At 37.8% G+C, this 20,449-nt stretch overlaps 2 protein-coding genes across 6 annotated transcripts in view; both read left to right on the top strand.

Moving 5' to 3' along the window:
* Positions 1-528: 528 nt before the first annotated feature.
* Positions 529-6,332, top strand: si:ch211-12e13.12 (uncharacterized). 3 transcript variants are annotated; one of them, XM_067440288.1, is made up of 3 exons: positions 529-1,252; positions 1,364-1,446; positions 3,337-6,332. In XM_067440288.1, the coding sequence occupies exons 2-3, from the start codon at positions 1,419-1,421 to the stop codon at positions 3,987-3,989; spliced, it is 681 nt and encodes a 226-aa protein (XP_067296389.1). In that variant the 5' UTR covers positions 529-1,252; positions 1,364-1,418; the 3' UTR covers positions 3,990-6,332. The 3 variants fall into 3 exon arrangements, with proteins under 3 accessions (XP_067296389.1, XP_067296390.1, XP_067296388.1); XM_067440289.1 differs by having other exon boundaries at positions 529-1,446; positions 3,337-3,990; positions 5,136-6,332; XM_067440287.1 differs by having other exon boundaries at positions 529-1,446.
* A 214-nt stretch (positions 6,333-6,546) lies between these two features.
* susd1 (sushi domain containing 1) overlaps positions 6,547-20,449 on the top strand; it is a 28,326-nt gene continuing 14,423 nt past the window's right edge. For all 3 annotated transcript variants that reach the window (XM_067439558.1, XM_067439559.1, XM_067439557.1), the window contains exons 1-4: positions 6,547-6,773; positions 6,873-7,331; positions 8,925-9,068; positions 9,199-9,348. In XM_067439558.1, coding sequence (XP_067295659.1) covers positions 7,277-7,331; positions 8,925-9,068; positions 9,199-9,348 — 349 coding nt within the window. In that variant the 5' untranslated portion in view covers positions 6,547-6,773; positions 6,873-7,276. The remainder of the gene's footprint in view (positions 6,774-6,872; positions 7,332-8,924; positions 9,069-9,198; positions 9,349-20,449) is intronic.

The raw sequence follows: 20,449 nt of genomic DNA, 5'->3' as shown, positions 1-20,449 counted from the left end.
TGATCACTAAGTAATACAGTCTATTTAAAACAAGTTACTAAACTATTTATATTTATTTTATATACCATTTATATTTTGTTCAGACTAAATTGATGTATTTTTTTATAAACATCTGTCAAGCATTATATATTGTCATAATGTAAATAAAAAGCTCAGTGATATATCGATATTACATGTCCCGGTTAAAATTGCTTATTTCTCTGGATTTAAACATTCTTAGAAACATTTGAGATAGTGTGTGTGTGTGTGTATTACATATGCATGTGTATATATGTATATGTATATAGCAGTATATGTGTATATGTACAGTATATACAGGGTATCCGCGGGGTCTTGAAAAGTATTAAAAGGTGATAAAGTATTAAAAAGTCTTATCACGGCTTTAAAAAGTCTTAAAAAGGTATTGAAATTAACTTCAGGATTCCTGCATATACCCTGATATATATATATATATATATATATATATATATATATATATATATATATATATATATATATATATATATATATATATATATATATATATATATATATATTACTGTACATATATGCGCACACACATATATATGTATACACACATACATACGTACATACAATATATATAGACTTAGACAAGATAAAATAATATCTGTTATAAGAGTGAATTCTTGACTGCTCATATCGACATCATTAATTCATAAAGGCCTGATTCTGTCGTGTGTAATGTGCAGTCATGTGTAATCAGTGTGTTTGGAGCGGTGAGCAGAAAAGCTTCTGTGTGTGATCAAAGAAGAAAATAATGAAAGTGTAAGTTCAATATTGTCTAATAAGCTTTGGTAAAACTTTACTATCTTATTTCTAAGAGAAGTAGGATCGTTTCTGTAGTTTGTGCTGTATTGTTTGTGACTCTTGATATGCAGATGTGTCTGGGTTTTTTTTGTGTTCCTCACGAGTGACGGCCGCGCCGGATAGAATGTCTTTCTTCCTCTGAAAATGCCTTGAAGTCTCCTGGGAACTTTGAGTTATTTTTGCTGCTTTTAAAGGCTTCATGTCTGTATTCATCCTGTGGAGAGTGCCGGGGAAAAAACTGCCCACCTCCAATTTTCATTCCCTTATCCACTGCTGTTTCTTCATCTTTCTTTTCTCTCAATATCATAAAGTGTCTTAGTGCATCTGTGGGTATATGTTTTTTTTTTGTTTGTTTGTTTGCAACATCTGGGGCATTAACGGTGCTGAATCTGTGGATACTAAAAGTAAAGAAATGGATGTTGAGGTATTAGTGTGGTAGAGGAAGAGCAAGAGGTTAATTACTTTGTGGTAATCCTGAATCTGTAGAGGATTTAGAGGAGATCTTATTTCTTTTTCTTTTTCCTTGACGTTACAGATGTGATCTCTCTCTTGGACCAGCGCTCTCCGAGGTGTGTTAGAAAGGGCTTGCCATGGTCACCAAAGACAACGCTAACTCTGGTGAGTAGAGAAGGATCTCAGGACACTTTAATTTAACAAAAACATCTCATTCAGGATAGATAGATAGATAGATAGATAGATAGATAGATAGATAGATAGATAGATAGATAGATAGATAGATAGATAGATAGATAGATAGATAGATAGATAGATAGATAGATAGATAGATAGATAGATAGATAAAATGTCTCATGCTTTCCACAAAAATATGAAGCAGTTGTTTTCAAAATTGATAAAAAGACTGGAGTAATGATACTGAAAAATAAGCTTTAACATCACAGGAATAAATTACTCTTTAAAATATATGCATATAGAAATCAGATATTTGAAATGTTAATACTATTTCACAATATTTAATTTTTCCCTGTATTTTTAATCAAACAAATGCAGCCTTGATGGGCATAAGAGGATTCTTTCAAAAACATTCAATCTTATGATCCCAAATTATTGAAAGGTATAAACAGACAGATTGTTCATTCAAAATTCATGACAAATAAAAAAAGAATTGTTTGCTAATCGTAACTTTTACTATTGCTCAGTGATTTGAGTGAACCACTGTTAAGCTAAACATAACACAAACTCAACATACTGTATAACTCATCCCAGATATGAATGTTTCCTCAAATTGTGTGGCTTGTTAAAAAGAAGTGCTTGAACATATGATTTATGGATGAAAAACATATCTTAAACCGATTAAAGAAGGGATATCAATCAAGCCATATCTATAGATACTAGTTGTCATTATACATGATATGATCAATAAATTGACAACATATATGTTTTTACATTTCTCGTCAAAATAAAAATTTTTTTAAGTTAAATGAGATTCAAGTCATTATTCACTGTATGTCAGTTTAATGTAATTTAAGTTGAAATAACTTAGTTATCCAAGTTGATTGTATTTAAGGCAGCAATTTGTTTTCCTACAATTTTTACAGTAGATCAGGATATTATGGAGACTCTTTCAGGGCCATATTTTAACGTTCAAAGCACATTCTCTGAAGCACATGGCGCAGGTGCACTAAGGGCGTGTCCAAATCCACTTTTGCAAGTACAAAAAATGCTCACGTATGGTCTTAAAGATTTGTACCTAGTCTCTTAATGAGTCATGGGGTGTGTTTTGAGCATAACATGCAATAAACCAATCAGAATCTCATCTCCCATTACCTTTAATTTACTATTTACATGGCGGAATATAAACACCCTCAACCCAACAAATCAGTTTAAATACATGTGCGTATTGGCACGATTGGTTAAATATGTAGTCAATTAAATTTTTCATTACTGCAAATAGGTATTTTGACAATGCAATGACTATCCATTATGACGTAGGCACTTTTATCTTTATGTACAAAATAATAATCTTTGACATGGTAATACTTTTTATTTTTCTATTCTATGTTCTATGTTTGTGTGCTGCTGCGCTTCCCTGTTTCTAATAAGAAGTGTACGTGCATTGTGCACCCTCCTATAGCTGCATATTACTAATGTGCTCTTTAAATAACACAAAAAAATACTGTGCTATTGACTTTAGACCAGTTTTGTTGGTCAGTCACCTCAAAATTGCAATGCGCTAATAATGCACCTGAACACACCTCGTGTTTAGACCAGCACACCCATAGGCGAACAGATGCGCAAAAGTGAATTTCCTATTTAAACAACGTGAAAATGATAACTGTGCGGGCTGAAACTAGCAAAAAACACTTGCGTTGTGTCTTGTGCTGCATTGCATGATGGGGCCCCCTGTTTCTTTTGACAAAGCAATTACATCGCAACACATGCAAAATTGTGAACTTCCTATCAACTGCATAAGTGCCTTGATATCGTAACAGTGACTTTTGCATTATTTAAGATGTATAGCAATATGCGTCCTCTTTTTCACTGTCCTAGGCTCTGTTGGAAAGACAACTTGTGTGAAGAAGCGAAAGTGTATGATGAACAATTCTCAAAAGGCTGGGACGCTTTTCAGGGACCCGCAGAAGACCATATTGGAGCCCGAACTGACCTTAGAGGTCACGACTGATGATGGAAGAAAAGCAAATCCGACAGAAGTCGCAGTGAACGGTGTTCTAGAAAATGCTGTGAATGAACAGACATGTAATGTATGGAGCGTTTCCAATCTCCAAAATCTGAAAGAGATGCAATATCTGCAGCACGAGGCCGAGGACAGTCTAATCGACGCGTCACTGGACATGGACAAGTCGTCTCTCATGGGTTTCATCGACTCTAGTAACCTGGAGAGCTCGGAGGATGTTCAGACCGTTCCGTGCATCCAGGTGGACGTTAAAGCAGACGTGGTGCTGATTGATGAGGATGATGATGATATGTCCCTGAGAGAGAGGACAGTGACGGACATGTCTACCACTGACGGGAACGCTGCTGAGCTTGTGTGTGGGCGTCTCCAGTCAATCTCATCTGACTCCTCCCACTCTTTGTGTGATGGGCGGAGTCAAGAGCAGGGCTCAACCATGGAGACACCTCATGAGGAGCCGGAGCTGCCCAAAAAACACACACGCTCCTGCTGCCTCTGTGTTATCATATGAGGTTTCTATAAACAAGGGGAATATTATACAGTTTTTAGCAGTATTTTTTCCCCCCTTAAAAGTAATATTAGGATGTTAAGGGCCGTTCACATCAAGGACGATAAAGATGACTATAACATCAACTATATTAGATTACTGTTTATTATAAACACGTTACGGACAGTTAGACCTTTGCATGTGAACCTCACTCCCCTGGACTCAAAAGGCATTCGAAAGAGTCGCTAGCAGACCCTTGTTAGTGTGCCCGGTCCCACATCGGAGACTGCAATTCGAATCCTGCTCGGAGTGGGCCAAGTAGGACCAGTTACACACACTGCAGTTTTGTAATCTGCCGCTTTAAATACTTGAGCGCTTTAAAGAAGATTGGCCCTCAATTTTTTTATCGTTCATCGGATAGAAAAAATAATTCTGAAAGTGATTCCAACAAAATCATTCCTGTCATTATGTTGTGGTGCTATTATTTTACATTTAAAACGATTTTTAAAATATATCTTTATTATAGAAACTATATCTTTATTGTTATAATTACTGTCCTTGGTGTGAACGGGCCTTTAGTCAAGGTTTCTTTCACCCAAACACTGATAATTATGTTTTTCATGACCATTTTTAACTCTTTCTCTGACCCTTAGAATTGAACAAGTTTATTGTTTTCTTTTTTTAAGTCATTAAATGACTTTCATAACCTATTTTTACTTCCATGACGTGACATGTTTCCTAGCTAAAGAATATTTTAATGAAGAAAAAAGGTAGATAGGAAATGACATTTCAGAATGGTAGTCAAGGTCATAATTGAGTTTTTTAGGAGCATTTTTAAATCGCTCTCTCTTGATCCCTTAGAATGAAGCAAATGATATATATATATATATATTATATGAGGAAAAAAGGTAGGGAAGGAAAAGTGAAAATCTTTTACTTCTTAAGAGCTGAAAAAAATCCTGTTTTCCATGATATGCCTCCTGAAGGAGTACATTTGTTTCTGCATGAGCACAATTGCTGTGAGGAGCTAGTTTTTAAAGGTTTTGAAAGCTGATGCTGCCAGTCAGAGCTAATTTAAACCTTACCAGGTTTGGGTTGCTTTTCCTGTATGTCTGGCACAATAGTGTTTTTGTGAATTATACATTTGTATGTGTTTGTCTTTCATCACAGTTGTGCCGTAACCCTGGGCTTGTGAAATATTCAGTGCTGAGCTAAGTTTTTAAGAAGTCAGAGAGCACCGCTGGAAATGTGCAGGTACAATCAACTGCACAGAGAAAAATTCAGACGCAGATATTTCTAGCCATATAGGCAGATATTTATAGCTATAGGCAAGCACGATTTTGTTCGTTCGGTGACTAAAATGTATCAGAACACTGTTAAAAACTCTGTGTAACTGTGCTCTGCCTTCAAAGGTGCTAGCGGGTGTTCGTTTACATGATGAATATGATTATTGCTAGATATACTATTAAAAAGTTTGGAGTCGGCACGATTTTTATATTATAAAAAATAACAATGCCACAACTGTATTTATTTATTCAAAAATACAGTAAAACATTAATATTGTGAAATATTATTACAATTTGAAATAACTATTTTCTCTTTTAATACATTTTAAAAATGTATAATGTTATATTTAATATGTTATCAATGTTGAACACAGTTTTGTGGCTTCAGGGCTTTTCAGGATTCATGAATAGAAAGTTCAAAAGAAAAGCATTTATGTGAAATTATTTTTTTTTTGTCACATTATAAATATCTTTGTCACTTTCATTCATTTAATACGTCCTTGCTAAATAAAAGTGTTCATTTCAAAGACAAAAAAATCTTACTGACTTTTAAACTGTAGTATACCTAAATAACACTATTGCTGTTTAAATGGCAGTGGCATTTGAAAGTATTTTTAATCTTGTTACCAGTATATAACAGAAAATATCTGAAATTTGAACTTTTGTGTCCATCCATGGCCAGTGTGATGAATGAGCCCGATGTTAGATCAGCTGCGATTTTTAACATGTTTATTTCAACTTTTTTAAATTATTATTATCTGACTACCAAAACCTTTTACACAACATTTCTATGCATAATGAGGCTAAAAAGCTTTTCATTTCAGTGTCCAGTTATCTTGCATGTAATGCTGTAACAATGGTGCATACTACTTTTTAAAACCTTTAGCACACTGTTTCACATGCTTAAAAATATTGAGTGTGTACTTTGCAGTATTCACTAGTTTTAAATTCAGAACATAGCCAAACATCTCAGACGGTAGAACTGCACATTTTCTGTACTGTGCTCATGAGCTCTTCATATGGCTCTTCAATGGTGTCTGTTTTGTACATTTGAATAAAAGCAGTGCATATGTTCACAGCAGCACATTGCTTTTGTTTCTCTGCGGTTTCACATGTGCAGAGATCAGGTGGAGGAAATGGGTTCTCATCTCAGTGGAGGTTTCCGGATGAGTTGAGTGAGGGTGTGTGCGTTGTTGGGAGGGGTTGCTGTGTTAGTGTGTGTGTGTGTATGTGAGGGGTGTGTAAGGAGGGTGATAGGGCAGAGAACTCTTATCTGTCATTTCCAAACTGGGTTAACTCACCATCCACTAGATGTGTCACTCGCTTGTACGTTCATTTATTTAGTTTTGTACTCTTTTTGTCATGACATTATAAAGACATTTTTTTATTGTTTGTTTGTATTAAGAATGATTCTAATGTGACATTTTTGGAAAGGAACTTAATACTTAATTTTGTTTTATTAAAAGTTGGTTATTCTTCTGTGCATCAGAAATATGTAGACGAGATCTACACCTCCAAAAAGGTAAGGCTATGAATTTAATGTTATTAGTAGCCAACTTTAATCATACGTGACATGTAAACAAAATGACACCGATAACACAAAGGATTTTTTGTTTTATAGATTTCCCATCAGCGGAAATGAAAGATGGGTGTATTCACAGCAGTTTGGCAGCTTTCATAAACAGCAGCCAAAAATAGTCATAATCAGCATGTGGCCAGTGATGGTGCAATTCCTGTGGCCATAAGAAGGAGCAGGTTCCCTCATGAAGAGTGACATTTAACTGAATGTGTCAGCGCTGATGATAATAGACGCACGCTCATTACAAACCACACAGACCGCTATGTCCTTCAGAAAGCTGAGAGGAGATGTGCTTGACCTCAACTAACCGTTCTGCACCACACTCATTCACCACTATCAACAGAGTTCAGAATGGAGGAGGAGGGTCTTTAGGGGGAAATTAGGAGAAATGTGGAACAGAACAGTGATGCACTGAGTTCGCAAGAAGAGAGGAGAGAAAAACAGCGATGACAGTCAAAAGAGTGGCCTTATGCTTCCTGATGATTCAAAGCATCTTTAAAGGTCAGTATATGTCACTTTATACTAATCACAATTTTCTAATATTTCCAAATAGTTATCAGAGATTGAAATAAAATGATTTAATCCTTAAGTTAATAAAATTATGCAACTATTGATTGTCAAAATTGTGTGTGTGTGCATATATATATATATATATATATATATATATATATATATATATATATATATATATATATATATATACGTGTATACCATATAATTTAGGATATTTACAGTACACCCAATCTTAAGAGTTAAAATTCTTTTTAGCATTTTTTAAATTTAATTCTTTAATCCTTTCATTACAAATGATATTACCACGATAACAGTTAGTGTTGATTTGATAAAGTGTTTATATTTGCTTTAACCTGATGAGCATCCAAAATGATATGACCACCGTCTCAATTAATGTAACTAATTTTCCTCGAAATGTGCAGAATTTAAAATATTTCTTATTTATTTTTTGTAAAAAAATAAAAATAAATAAAAAAAGATTTAGGTTTTATATACACAGTAATATCACACACACACACACACACACACACACACACACACACACACACACACACACACACACACACACTATATTGCCAAAAGTATTGGGACACCCCTCCTAATCTTTGAATTCAGGTGTTCCAATCTTTCAGTGGCCACAGGTTTATTAAATCAAGCACCTAGGCAGACGCTTCTACAAACTTTTGTGAAAGAATGGGTCACTCCTAGAAGCTCAGTGAATTCAAGCGTGGTCCCGTGATAGGTTGAAAATCACCAGGAAAGGAAGCATGAAAATCACAGAGCGGGGTCAGTGCATCCTGAGGCGTACAGTGTGAAGAAGCCAACTTTCTGCAGTCAATAGCCACAGACCTTCGTGTGGCTTTCAGATTAGCTCAAGAACAGTGTTTAGAGAGCTTCATGGGTTTCCATGGCCGAGCAGCTCATCCAAGCCTTACATCTAGTGGATTGCAAAGCATTGGTTGCAGTGGTGTAAAGCCACTGGACTCTAGAGCAGTGGAGACGTATTCTCTGGAGTGAGCAATTAATGCTTCAGAATACCAAGATATTTAAGGAAAATTTCATGCTCCCAACAATGTGGGAACAGTTTGGGGATGGCCACTTCCTGTTCCAATGTGACTGTGCACCAGTGCACAAAGCAAGGTCCATAAAGACATGGATGAGGGAATTTAGTGTGGAGGGACTGGACTGACCTCAACCTGATTGAACACTTTTATGATGAATTAGAGCGGAGACTGTGAGCCAGGCCTTCTCGTCCGACATAAGTGTCTGACCTCACAAATGCACTTCTAGAAGAATGGTCAAAAATTCCCATAAACACACTCCTAAACCTTGTGGAAAGCCTTCCCAGAAGAGTTGAAGCTGTTATAGCTACAAAGGTAAGGATTAAGAATGGGAAGTCATTAAAGTTAATATGTGTAAAGGCAGGTGCCCCAAAACTTTTGGCAATATAGTGTGTACACACACACACACACACACACACACACACACACACACACACACACACACACACACACACACACACACACACACACACACACAATAGTATATATTTGTATTCATTTATTTCACTCTTCTCCTCAGATATAAGAGTGAAGGCAGACACAGTGGATGTTTGTGCCTCTTGTCATCGAAATGCTACCTGTGATGATAAAACTGACGGATCTGGGGGGAAAGTGTGCAACTGCATGTATGGATTTGTTGGCAACGGAAGGACTTATTGCCAAGGTTTGAATATTCTGAGTACTGTTTTTGATTGATAAACAGATGACTCAACTTAGGCAGGCCTGCCATTGTGTGTGGGCTTCTGTAACTACACACATCTGTGATTATCATATTTATTCCTCTGGTTTTACAGATAAAGATGAGTGTCAGCTGGGTAGAATCTGTGGCGATCACACCAAATGTCACAATACGTATGGCAGCTATTACTGCACCTGTCTTGCAGGCTACAGCCCGTCAAATCACATGAACACATTCATACCCAATGATGGAACGTACTGCCATGGTGAGTTTTCAGTTCAGTAAATGAATTAATTTCTGGAGCCGTATCATTTGTGCCGCAGCACATCTTCCCCATTGCATTGTTGTTTTGCTGATTGTACTTCTCAACGAGATGTTACAGGATGGGTGTGAGCATGGTGTGTCCAAAGTGATATATCCTGAATGGCATAATTTGCTAACAAGTTCTGTGAAATGTATTGCACAACTGTGGCTCAAAAATGTTAAGTGGGAGTTGCTTCATGTGAAATGTGTTAAACTACATTAAAGGAAACACACTTCTCCTGGCTAAAAACAAACAATGAACAAACTAAAAAACATTACGAAAACTGAGAAATGAACAGCATAGCACATAGAAATAATTTTGAACGAATAATTGCCAAATTACATTATATGTTGGGGGGAATAAGTGTCACAACACTTGTGCACTTAAGCTGTTTTATGCAGCTGTACAAATCAGAAAACAACCTGTTGCCTGTCACTACCCTTTCTGAGTGCATAGATCAGAACTTAAATGGTTGTAATTCATAATTGCTTTCAGACACTCAGCAGATTATTGCAGAAGTGAAAGCTTTAAAAATGTAGAAAAAGTTATACAAGTTTAAGTCTACTGTAAAGCAAACTTTACAGTGCACCAAGTGTTAACTGACTGTTAACAGGTTAAGAAATCGTTCTATAATAAAAATGCAGATTTTACTCATTTGTAAGCCCTTTTTATATATTGCAATGTATTTGTAAAAAATAATAATAATAAACTATAAAAAATATTCAGTTAATGATGTGTAATATAAATCTTATTTTGCTTTGTTTTGATCTGGAAACTAGAAGAACTGAATGAACTGATGGGTTAAATACAGGGGTTGCACAGACTAGTCGACTTTAATGCTCTGCCATGACGCTTCAAGCTTGACATCGACTAGTCGCTGATCGTGGCCTACAGAGGCCGCAAAAGGATAATAAATCTTTGAAGTCTACTTTTACGCTCTGTTTTCAACAGTTAAAATGAAAAATGCATACTTAAAGAGTGCTCCACAAGATATGTTTGATTATACCATCTGGACGCTCAAAATCGATCGTGTAAATGCACGTTTTAAACAGCTTATTGTGCACGTAAGATTATAAACTAATGCGCTACTGCATCATAACACACACACATTCAGACAGTAGCTCAAACATCACATTGAAACCATCCACACAGAATAATTTAGGAGTGCAGAAATGTATTGTCAACACTGTTCTAGGATTTATCAATAAAATAGCTTAAACTGAAAAGTTTTAGCATATTTTTCATAGTTACTAAAACCAACAGCTTCACTATCAGTAGAGATGCTGCCAGGTAGAATTCATTCACATGCAATCGCTCTCTCTCTCTCTCTCTCTCTCTCTCTCTCTCTCTCTATAATGCATTCATATAAATGAAATCTTTGCTGTAACTCTATTTGTATCTGTAGATTGTAGAACTAGCCGAAATCTGTGAGAAATATAAAATAAATTAAAGCTGCGAGCAGCGATGACGGGCCCAAGCCGGTGGCACCGCCACCCCGGTGGCATCAGCTTTACTGTGCACAGCAGGCCAATAGGCATTTAATATGGGAAAAAATAAATAAAGGGACTATGTCAAAGTCATTTGAATTCACCTCATTAACTGCAGCAACTGGTGCTGCTATGACCAGGAACCACAACACTCACATCTATGAGATCAGTTAAATTTTATTCTTTAATTTTATGTCAGGTGATGTCAAATGTCAATTTCAAAATGAGTGCAGAATACTGTCCAAATGCTGAAGTTGTATTATCCTTACACTTCTCTTAAAAATAAATTAAGCCAAATCACAGAGACCGCAACAATGATTTTAATATCAGTGTCAGGTAAGAGTAATATGCGTGCATATAATTTATGGAAGTTTATTATAAACAGCCACTTTTATAAAATCATGTGAATTTTTTTTTTTTTATCCATTTGAATTCTATCAATAAATAATTAGGTTAAAGAGGTGTCATACGTGATCTTTGCAAACACAGCACATGACCTTCTTTAAAGCCCATGTTATAGAAAACAATTAAAAGTATTAGGATATCACTTTCAATTATGTGCAAATGTATTTTTTGCAGCTCAAAATTTTGTAAGTTCAGAAGACCAGTGTTTAATTAAAGATATAATATATGTTTTTGTTTTACTTATTTTTCACAATAAAGTGATAGATATTTGTGATAGCCTATGAAATGAAAGGGTTAAATTATGAAAAAACAAGAGACAAGGTGACACACACACAGAGTGAGAGAGACCCCCTACACACACACACACACACACACACACACACACACACACACACACACACACACACACGCACACACACAGAGTGATCCTGAGAGAGGGAGAGGGGGGGTAATTTTTTTATATTTATATTTTTTTAATTATAATTATTTGTATTACCACAATTATTTAACTAATTATATAAAACAATATTGTCAATGCCCTACAAATAAACTTGTTTTATACATTTATTTTTTTATTCAAACCCAGAATAATATGTTTAATCCTTTAATGCAGGCCAAAGCATTGAGAGGTAATCTTTTTAGACAGAAAAGTGTCTCTCTCTCTCTCTCTCTCTCTCTCACACACACACACACACACACACACACACACACACACACACACACACACACACACACACACACACACTTACACTCATGTCTGGTTCACTATCTTTTTGGGGACTCACCATAGACGTAATGGTTTTTATGCTGTACACTCCATATATTCTGTCCTCCTACACTGCTCCTACCCCAAAACCTACCCATCACACAACTTTCTGCATTTTCACCTTTTCAAAAGAACTCATTCTGTCTGATTTATAAGCTTCTGTACCCATTGGGACCTCAGTTTAGGTCCCTACAGTGACACGAGTCCTCATGAGTCTGTGTGCATTCAGGTTTAAGTCCCCACCAGGCTAGAAAAACACACACACACACACACACACACACACACACACACACACACACACACACACACACACACACACACACACACACACACACACACACACACACACACACACACACACACACACACACACACACACACACACACACACACACACACACACACACACACACACACACACTCATATCTGGTTCACTATCTTTCTGGGGACTCACCATAGACGTAATGGTTTTTATGCTGTACAAAACATTAATTCTGTCCTCCTACACTGCCCCTGCCCCTAAATCTACCCATCACACAACTTTCTGCATTTTCACCTTTTCAAAGTAACTCATTCTGTTTGATTTATAAGCTTTTGTACCCATTGGGAAGTCCCCATGAGTCTTTGTGCATTCAGGTTGAAGTCCCCACCAGGCTAGAAAACCATTCACACACACACACACACACACAGAGGCAAGTTTTTTTTGCTTGAAAACTTATACAATATTGCCCTCTACTGGACATTTAAGGGAGAGGATGTGTTGAAAAAAAAAACAAAAAAAAACCCACAGTGTGCTATATAGAATAACCAGCAGGTGGGAGTATAGCCTTATTAATGAATCAGGCACTTGTGTTCTTATTTTGTGTTTTTTGGGCTTTTGCTACGGGAACACCGTTTGAGATATCCAATAACCGTTCGCATTTTAGCATCTTCTGTATATTTACTTCATGTTGTCCGAGTTTGGAGGAGATTGAATGAATCGCTTTTGAGGAGAAGGTAAAAACTCAGAGCTCGCTTTGCCACTTCTTATTATCTTCCAACCAAATTATCTGACTTCCTGTTGGTCAGAGCTAATGACTGTAAATTAGAAAGTTGTCCGGCTCGAAAAGTACAATATATATACCGAGTTTGGTGACTGCAGATAAAACTAACCCCCCACTTTGGACAAAAGCCACACTTCCTGCTGCCAGTTGGTGGCGCTATAACTTTGACTCACAAAAGTCATATCCATGTGATCAGCCTCTTACAACGAACACACAGCTGAAGTTTCATCTAAATGAATTAATGTATGCAAAAGTTATAACACACTTCCTGTTTCCCTTTTCTCGCCATAAATTCGTCTCTTCGCCACGGCAAAACCGTTTGAGATATCAAAAAGTTGCTCGCAATTTGGCATCCTCAATGTCTTGACTTCAGGCTGACCGAGTTTGGTGCTGATCGGGTGAATCGTCTAGGAGGAGTACCGCAAATTCCAGAGCATGCGTTTTCCGAACAACCCATTATAGCTCACTTCCTGTTGGGCGAAGCTTATGACTATGAGTGCGGAAGTTGTTCGGCCTGATGAGATCTATTAGTGTACCGAGTTTCATACATGTACGTGCAAGTGTGTTTAATATATAGACCCTGTTTTTCAAGGGGGCGCTGTTGAGCCCCCCTGCCACGCCCGGGTCAAAGGCCTCTGCCCGACCCTGTTGGCCGTGCATTCCGATGCGTGTGAAAAGTTTCAAGAGTTTTCGAGCACGTTAAGTGCCCCAAAAATGCCCAAAAGGCGAAAAGATAATAATAATAATAATAATTAAAGCTGCGAGCAGCGATGGCGGGCCCAAGCCGGTGGCACCGCCACCCCGGTGGCATCAGCTAAACTGTGCACAGCAGGCAATAGGCATTTAATATGGAAAAAAATAAATAATGGGACTATGTCAAAGTCATTTGAATTCACCTCATTAACTGCAGCAACTGGTGCTGCTATGACCAGGAACCACAACACTCACATCTCTGAGATCAATTACATTTTATTCTTTAATTTTATGTTAGATGATGTCAAATGTCAATTTCAAAATGAGTGCAGAATACCGTCCAAATGCTGAAGTTGTATTATCCTTACACTTCTCTTAAAAATAAATTAAGCCAAATCACAGAGACCGCAACAATGATTTTAATATCAGTGTCAGGTAAGAGTAATATGCGTGCATATCATTTATAGAAGTTTATTATAAACAGCCACTTTTATAAGATCATGTGAAATTATTTTTTTAATCCATTTGAATTATATCAATAAATTATTAGTGTAAAGAGGTGACATACGTGATCTTTGCAAACACAGCACATGACCTTCTTTAAAGCTCATGTGATAGAAAACAATTAAAAGTATTAGGATATAATAGGTCACTTTCAATTATGTGCAAATGCATTTTTTGCAGCTCAAAATATTGTAAGTTCAGAAGACCAGTGTTATATATATAATACATTTTTTAAACTTATTTTTCACAATAAAGTGATAGAAATTGCTGATATAGCCTATGATATGAAAGGGTTAAATTATGAAAAAAAAAAAAAAAACAAGGCGACACACACAGAGTGAGAGAGACCCCCTCCACACACACACACACACACATAGAGTGATCCTGAGAGAGGGAGAGAGACCCCCTCCACACACACACATAGAGTGATCCTGAGAGAGGGGGGAGGGGAATTACAGACACAAAATCTAAACAGTGAGAGAACATTGTTTTTATTTCACTGTCTGAAAACACTGTGTTGCAATAACAACAATAGTTTAATCTTCAAAACAGTGTTCCCTAGGACATATCCAACCTGGTTACTAAAAAAGGCTACACTCTCACCTTCTGGTTATTCTATATGCCGGTAGCTCATTGGTTCTCATTTTTGTCCTTAAACAAAAGGCATTAATCTTCTCATTTTTTAAGTTACACACACTACTTTTTTTTTTTTTTTTAAAGACAATTAAATGGGTTTTTTCTTTTGTTAGTAATGTTTTTTTATATTTATATTTTTTATTAATAATTATTTGTATTAACACAATTATTTAACTAATTATATAAAACAATATTGTCAATGCCCTACAAATAAACTGGTTTTATACATTCATTTTTTTATTCAAACCCAGAATAATATGTTTTATCCTTTAATGCAGGCCAAAGCACAGCATTGAGAGGTAATCTTTTTAGACAGAAGAGTGGCTCACACACACACACACACACACACACACACACACACACACACACACACACACACACACACACACACACACACTGTAGAAATCAGTGACACGTGTCCCCATGAGTCTGTGTGCATTCAGGTTGAAGTCCCCACCAGGCTAGAAAAAAGAACACACACACACGCACGCACGCACGAACACATGAACACACACACACACACAGTAGTAATGCTGAAGTATGCTGCAGGCAACTCTTATCAGTTAAGCCCATCCACCATCCCCCATCCACAACACACACACACACACCCACCCACAAACACACACACACCCACCCACCCACAAACACACACACATACACACACACTCATGTCTGGTTCACTATCTTTCTGGGGACTCATAGATGTAATGGTTTTTATGCTGTACAAACCATATATTCTGTCATCCTACACTGCTCCTGCCCCTAAACCTACCCATCACACAAAACTTTCTTCAAAAGAACTCATTCTGTCTGATTTATAAGCTTTTGTACCCATTGGGAAGTCCCAATGAGTCTGTGTGCATTCAGGTTTAAGTCCCCACCAGGTTAGAAAACCATTCACACACCCAGAGAGGCAAGGTTTTTTGCTTGAAAACTTATACAATATTGCCCTCTACTGGTCATTTAAGGGAGAGCATAAGTGTTGAAAAAACAGAAAAAAAAAAACAGAAAAACAGCGTGTGATATATAGAATAACCAGCAGGTGGGAGTATAGCCTTATTTATGAACCAGGCACGTGTGTCCCTATTTTGTGTTTTTTAGGCTTTTGCTACGGGAACACCGTTTGAGATATCCAATAACCGTTCGCATTTTAGCATCTTCTGTATATTTACTTCATGTTGTCCGAGTTTGGAGGAGATTGAATGAATCGCTTTTGAGGAGAAGGTAAAAACTCAGAGCTCGCTTTCCACTTTGTGTTATCTTCCAACCAAATTATCTGACTTCCTGTTGGTCAGAGCTAATGACAGTAAATTAGAAAGTTGTCCGGCTCGAAAAGTACTATATATATACCGAGTTTGGTGAATGTAGATAAAACTAACCCTCCTCTTTGGACAAAAGTGACACTTCCTGCTGCCAGTTGGTGGCGCTATAACTTTGACTCACAAAAGTCATATCCATGTGATCGGCCTCTTACAACGAACACACAGCTGAAGTTTAATCAAAATGAATTAATGTATGCAGAAGTTATTACACACTTCCTGTTTCCCTTTTCTCGCCATAAATTCGTCTCTTCGCCACGGCCAAACCGTTTGAGATATCAAAAAGTTGCTCGCAATTTAGCATCCTCAGTGTCTTGACTTCATGCTGACCGAGTTTTGTGCTGATCGGGTGAATCGTCTAGGAGGAGTATCGCAAATTCCACAGCATGCGTTTTCCGAACAACCCATAATAGCTCACTTCCTGTTGGGCTGACGCATAACTTAGAGCACGAAAGTTGTTCGGCCCGATGAGCTCTATATGTGTACCGAGTTTCATATATGTACGTGCAAGTGTGTTTGATTTATAGACCCCGTTTTCAGACCCCACTTTAGGGGGCGCTGTCGAGCCCCCCTGCCACGCCCGGGTCCCAGCCTCAGCCCGGCCCTGATGGCCGCGCATTCTGATGCGTGTGCAAAGTTTCAAGAGTTTTCGAGCATGGGAAGGGCCCCAAAAATGCCCAAATAGTCGCGTAAAAAAATAATAAATAATAACAAAAAAAAATAATCCTTAGAAGAACAATAGGGCTCTGCGCCCTTTCAGGGCTTGGGCCCTAATAATAATTAAAGCTGCGAGCAGCGATGACGGGCCCAAGCCGGGGGCACCGCCACCCCGGTGGCATCAGCTTAACTGTGCACAGCAGGCCAATAGGCATTTAATATGGGAAAAAATAAATAAAGGGACTATGTCAAAGTCATTTGAATTCACCTCATTAACTGCAGCAACTGGTGCTGCTATGACCAGGAACCACAACACTCACATCTCTGAGATCAATTACATTTTATTCATTAATTTTATGTCAGATGATTTCAAATGTCAATTTCAAAATGAGTGCAGAATACTGTCCAAATGCTGAAGTTGTATTATCCTTACACTTCTCTTAAAAATAAATTAAGCCAAATCACAGAGACCGCAACAATGATTTTAATATCAGTGTCAGGGAAGAGTAATATGCGTGCATAAAATTTATGGAAGTTTATTATAAACAGCCACTTTTATAAATTCATGTGAAATTTAATTTTTTTATTCATTTGAATTCTATTAATAAATAATTAGTTTAAAGAGGTGTCATGCGTGATCTTTGCAAACACAGCACATGACCTTCTTTAAAGCCCATGTTATAGAAAACAATTAAAAGTATTAGGATATCACTTTCAATTATGTGCAAATGTATTTTTTGCAGCTCAAAATTTTGTAAGTTCAAAAGACCAGTATTTAATTAAAGATATAATATATGTTTTTGTTTTACTTATTTTTCACAATAAAGTGATAGATATTTGTGATAGCCTATGATATGAAAGGGTTAAATTATTAAAAAAACAAGAGACAAGGTGACACACAGAGTGAGAGAGACCCCCTCCACACACACACACACACACACACACACACACACACACACACACACACACACACACACACACACACACACACACACACACACACACACACACACACACACACACACACACAGAGTGATCCTGAGGAGGGGGGGGGTAACTAATTATATAAAACAATATTGTCAATGCCCTACAAATAAACTGGTTTTATACATTTATTTTTTTATTCAAACCCAGAATAATATGTTTAATCCTTTAATGCAGGCCAAAGCACAGCATTGACAGGTAATTGTTTTAGACAGAAGAGTGGCTCACACACACACACACACACACACACACACACACACAGTAGAAATCAGTGACACGTGTCCCCATGAGTCTGTGTGCATTCAGGTTGAAGTCCCCACCAGGCTAGAAAAAATAACACACACACACACACACACACACACACACACACACACACACACACACACACACACACACACACACACACACACACACACACACACACACACACACACACACACAGTAGTAATGCTGAAGTATGCTGCAGGCAACCCTTATCAGCTAAGCTCAGCCCATCCCCCCCTCCCAACACACACACACACACACACAGACACACACAGACACACACAGACACACACACACACACACACACACACACACACACACACACACACACACACACACACACACACACACACACACACGTCTGGTTCACCATCTTTTTGGGGACTCAGCATAGATATAATGGTTTTTATGCTGTACAAACCATATATTCTGTCCTACACTGCCTCTGCCCATCACAGGAAACTTTCTGCATTTTCACATTTTCAAAGTAACTCATTCTGTCTGATTTATAAGCTTTTGTACCCATTGGGACGTCCCCATGAGTCTGTGTGCATTCAGGTTTAAGTCCCCACCAGGTTAGAAAACCATTCACACACACAAACAGAGGCACGTTTTTCTGCTTGAAAACTTATACAATATTGCCCTCTACTGGTCATTTAAGGGAGAGCATAAGTTTTGAAAAAAAAAAAAAAAAAACAGTGTGATATATAGAATAACCAGCAGGTGGGAGTATAGCCTTATTTATGAACCAGGTACTTGTGTCCATATTTTGTATTTTTTAGGCTTTTGCTACGGGAACACCGTTTGAGATATCCAATAACCGTTCGCATTTTAGCATCTTCTGTATATTTACTTCATGTTGTCCAAGTTTGGAGGAGATTCAATGAATCGCTTTTGAGGAGAAGGTAAAAACTCAGAGCTCGCTTTCGACTTCTTGTTATCTTCCAACCAAATTATCTGACTTCCTGTTGGTCAGAGCTAATGACTTTAAATTAGAAAGTTGTCCGGCTCGAAATGTACAATATATATACCGAGTTTGGTGAATGTACATAAAACTAACCCCCCACTTTGGACAAAAGATGGCGCTACTGAGCCCCTCTACCACGCCCGTTTCTGAATCTTTGCTTGCATCTTCTGGACAGCATGTCAGATGTGTGTGTTGAGTTTCATGCAATTTCAAGCATGCTAAGTGTCTCAAAAACACCTAAAAAGATTATTGGACTTTGACACGTTGCCATGACAACAGTATTTCAAGAATCAGGAATCCATTTATATGTCTATATCTGCCATGTTTTGACATTATACTGATGAAGTTTGAAGTAAATCGGGTGAAAATAAGATGGGGATTTAAAGCATTTTTGAAAGTGACACACTTCCTGCTGCCAGTTGGTGGCGCTATAACTTTGACTCACAAAAGTCATATCCATGTGATCGTCCTCTTACAACGAACACACAGCTGAAGTTTCATCAAAATGAATTAATGTATGCAGAAGTTATAATACACTTCCTGTTTGCCTTTTCTCGCCGTAAATTCGTCTCTTCGCCACGGCCAAACCGTTTGAGATATCAAAAAGTTGCTCGCAATCTAGCATCCTCAGTGTCTTGACTTCATGCTGACCGAGTTTGGTGCTGATCGGGTGAATCGTCTAGGAGGAGTATCGCAAATTCCACAGCATGGGTTTTCTGAACAACCCATAATAGCTCACTTCCTGTTGGGCTGACGCATAACTTAGAGCACGAAAGTTGTTCGGCCCGATGAGCTCTATATGTGTACCGAGTTTCATATGTGTACGTGCAAGTGTGTTTGATTTATAGACCACGTTTTCAGAGCCCACTTTAGGGGGCGCTGTCGAGCCCCCCTGCCACGCCCGGGTCCCAGCCTCAGCCCGGCCCTGATGGCCGCGCATTCTGATGCGTGTGCAAAGTTTCAAGAGTTTTCGAGCATGGGAAGGGCCCCAAAAATGCCCAAATAGTCGCGTAAAAAAATAATAAATAATAATAATAACAAAAAAAAAAAAAAATAATCCTTAGAAGAACAATAGGGCTCTGCGCCCTTTCAGGGCTTGGGCCCTAATAATAATAATCCTTAGAAGAACAATAGGGCTCTGCGCCCTTTCAGGGCTTGGGCCCTAATAATCCTTAGAAGAACAATAGGGCTCTGCGCCCTTTCAGGGCTTGGGCCCTAATAATCCTTAGAAGAACAATAGGGCTCTGCGCCCTTTCAGGGCTTGGGCCCTAATAATCCTTAGAAGAACAATAGGGCTCTGCGCCCTTTCAGGGCTTGGGCCCTAATAAACTGCAAA

This window comes from Pseudorasbora parva, chromosome 3 (assembly GCF_024679245.1).
Source record: "Pseudorasbora parva isolate DD20220531a chromosome 3, ASM2467924v1, whole genome shotgun sequence".
Lineage (NCBI taxonomy): Eukaryota > Metazoa > Chordata > Actinopteri > Cypriniformes > Gobionidae > Pseudorasbora > Pseudorasbora parva.
This window is presented reverse-complemented; position numbering and strand designations above follow the sequence as displayed.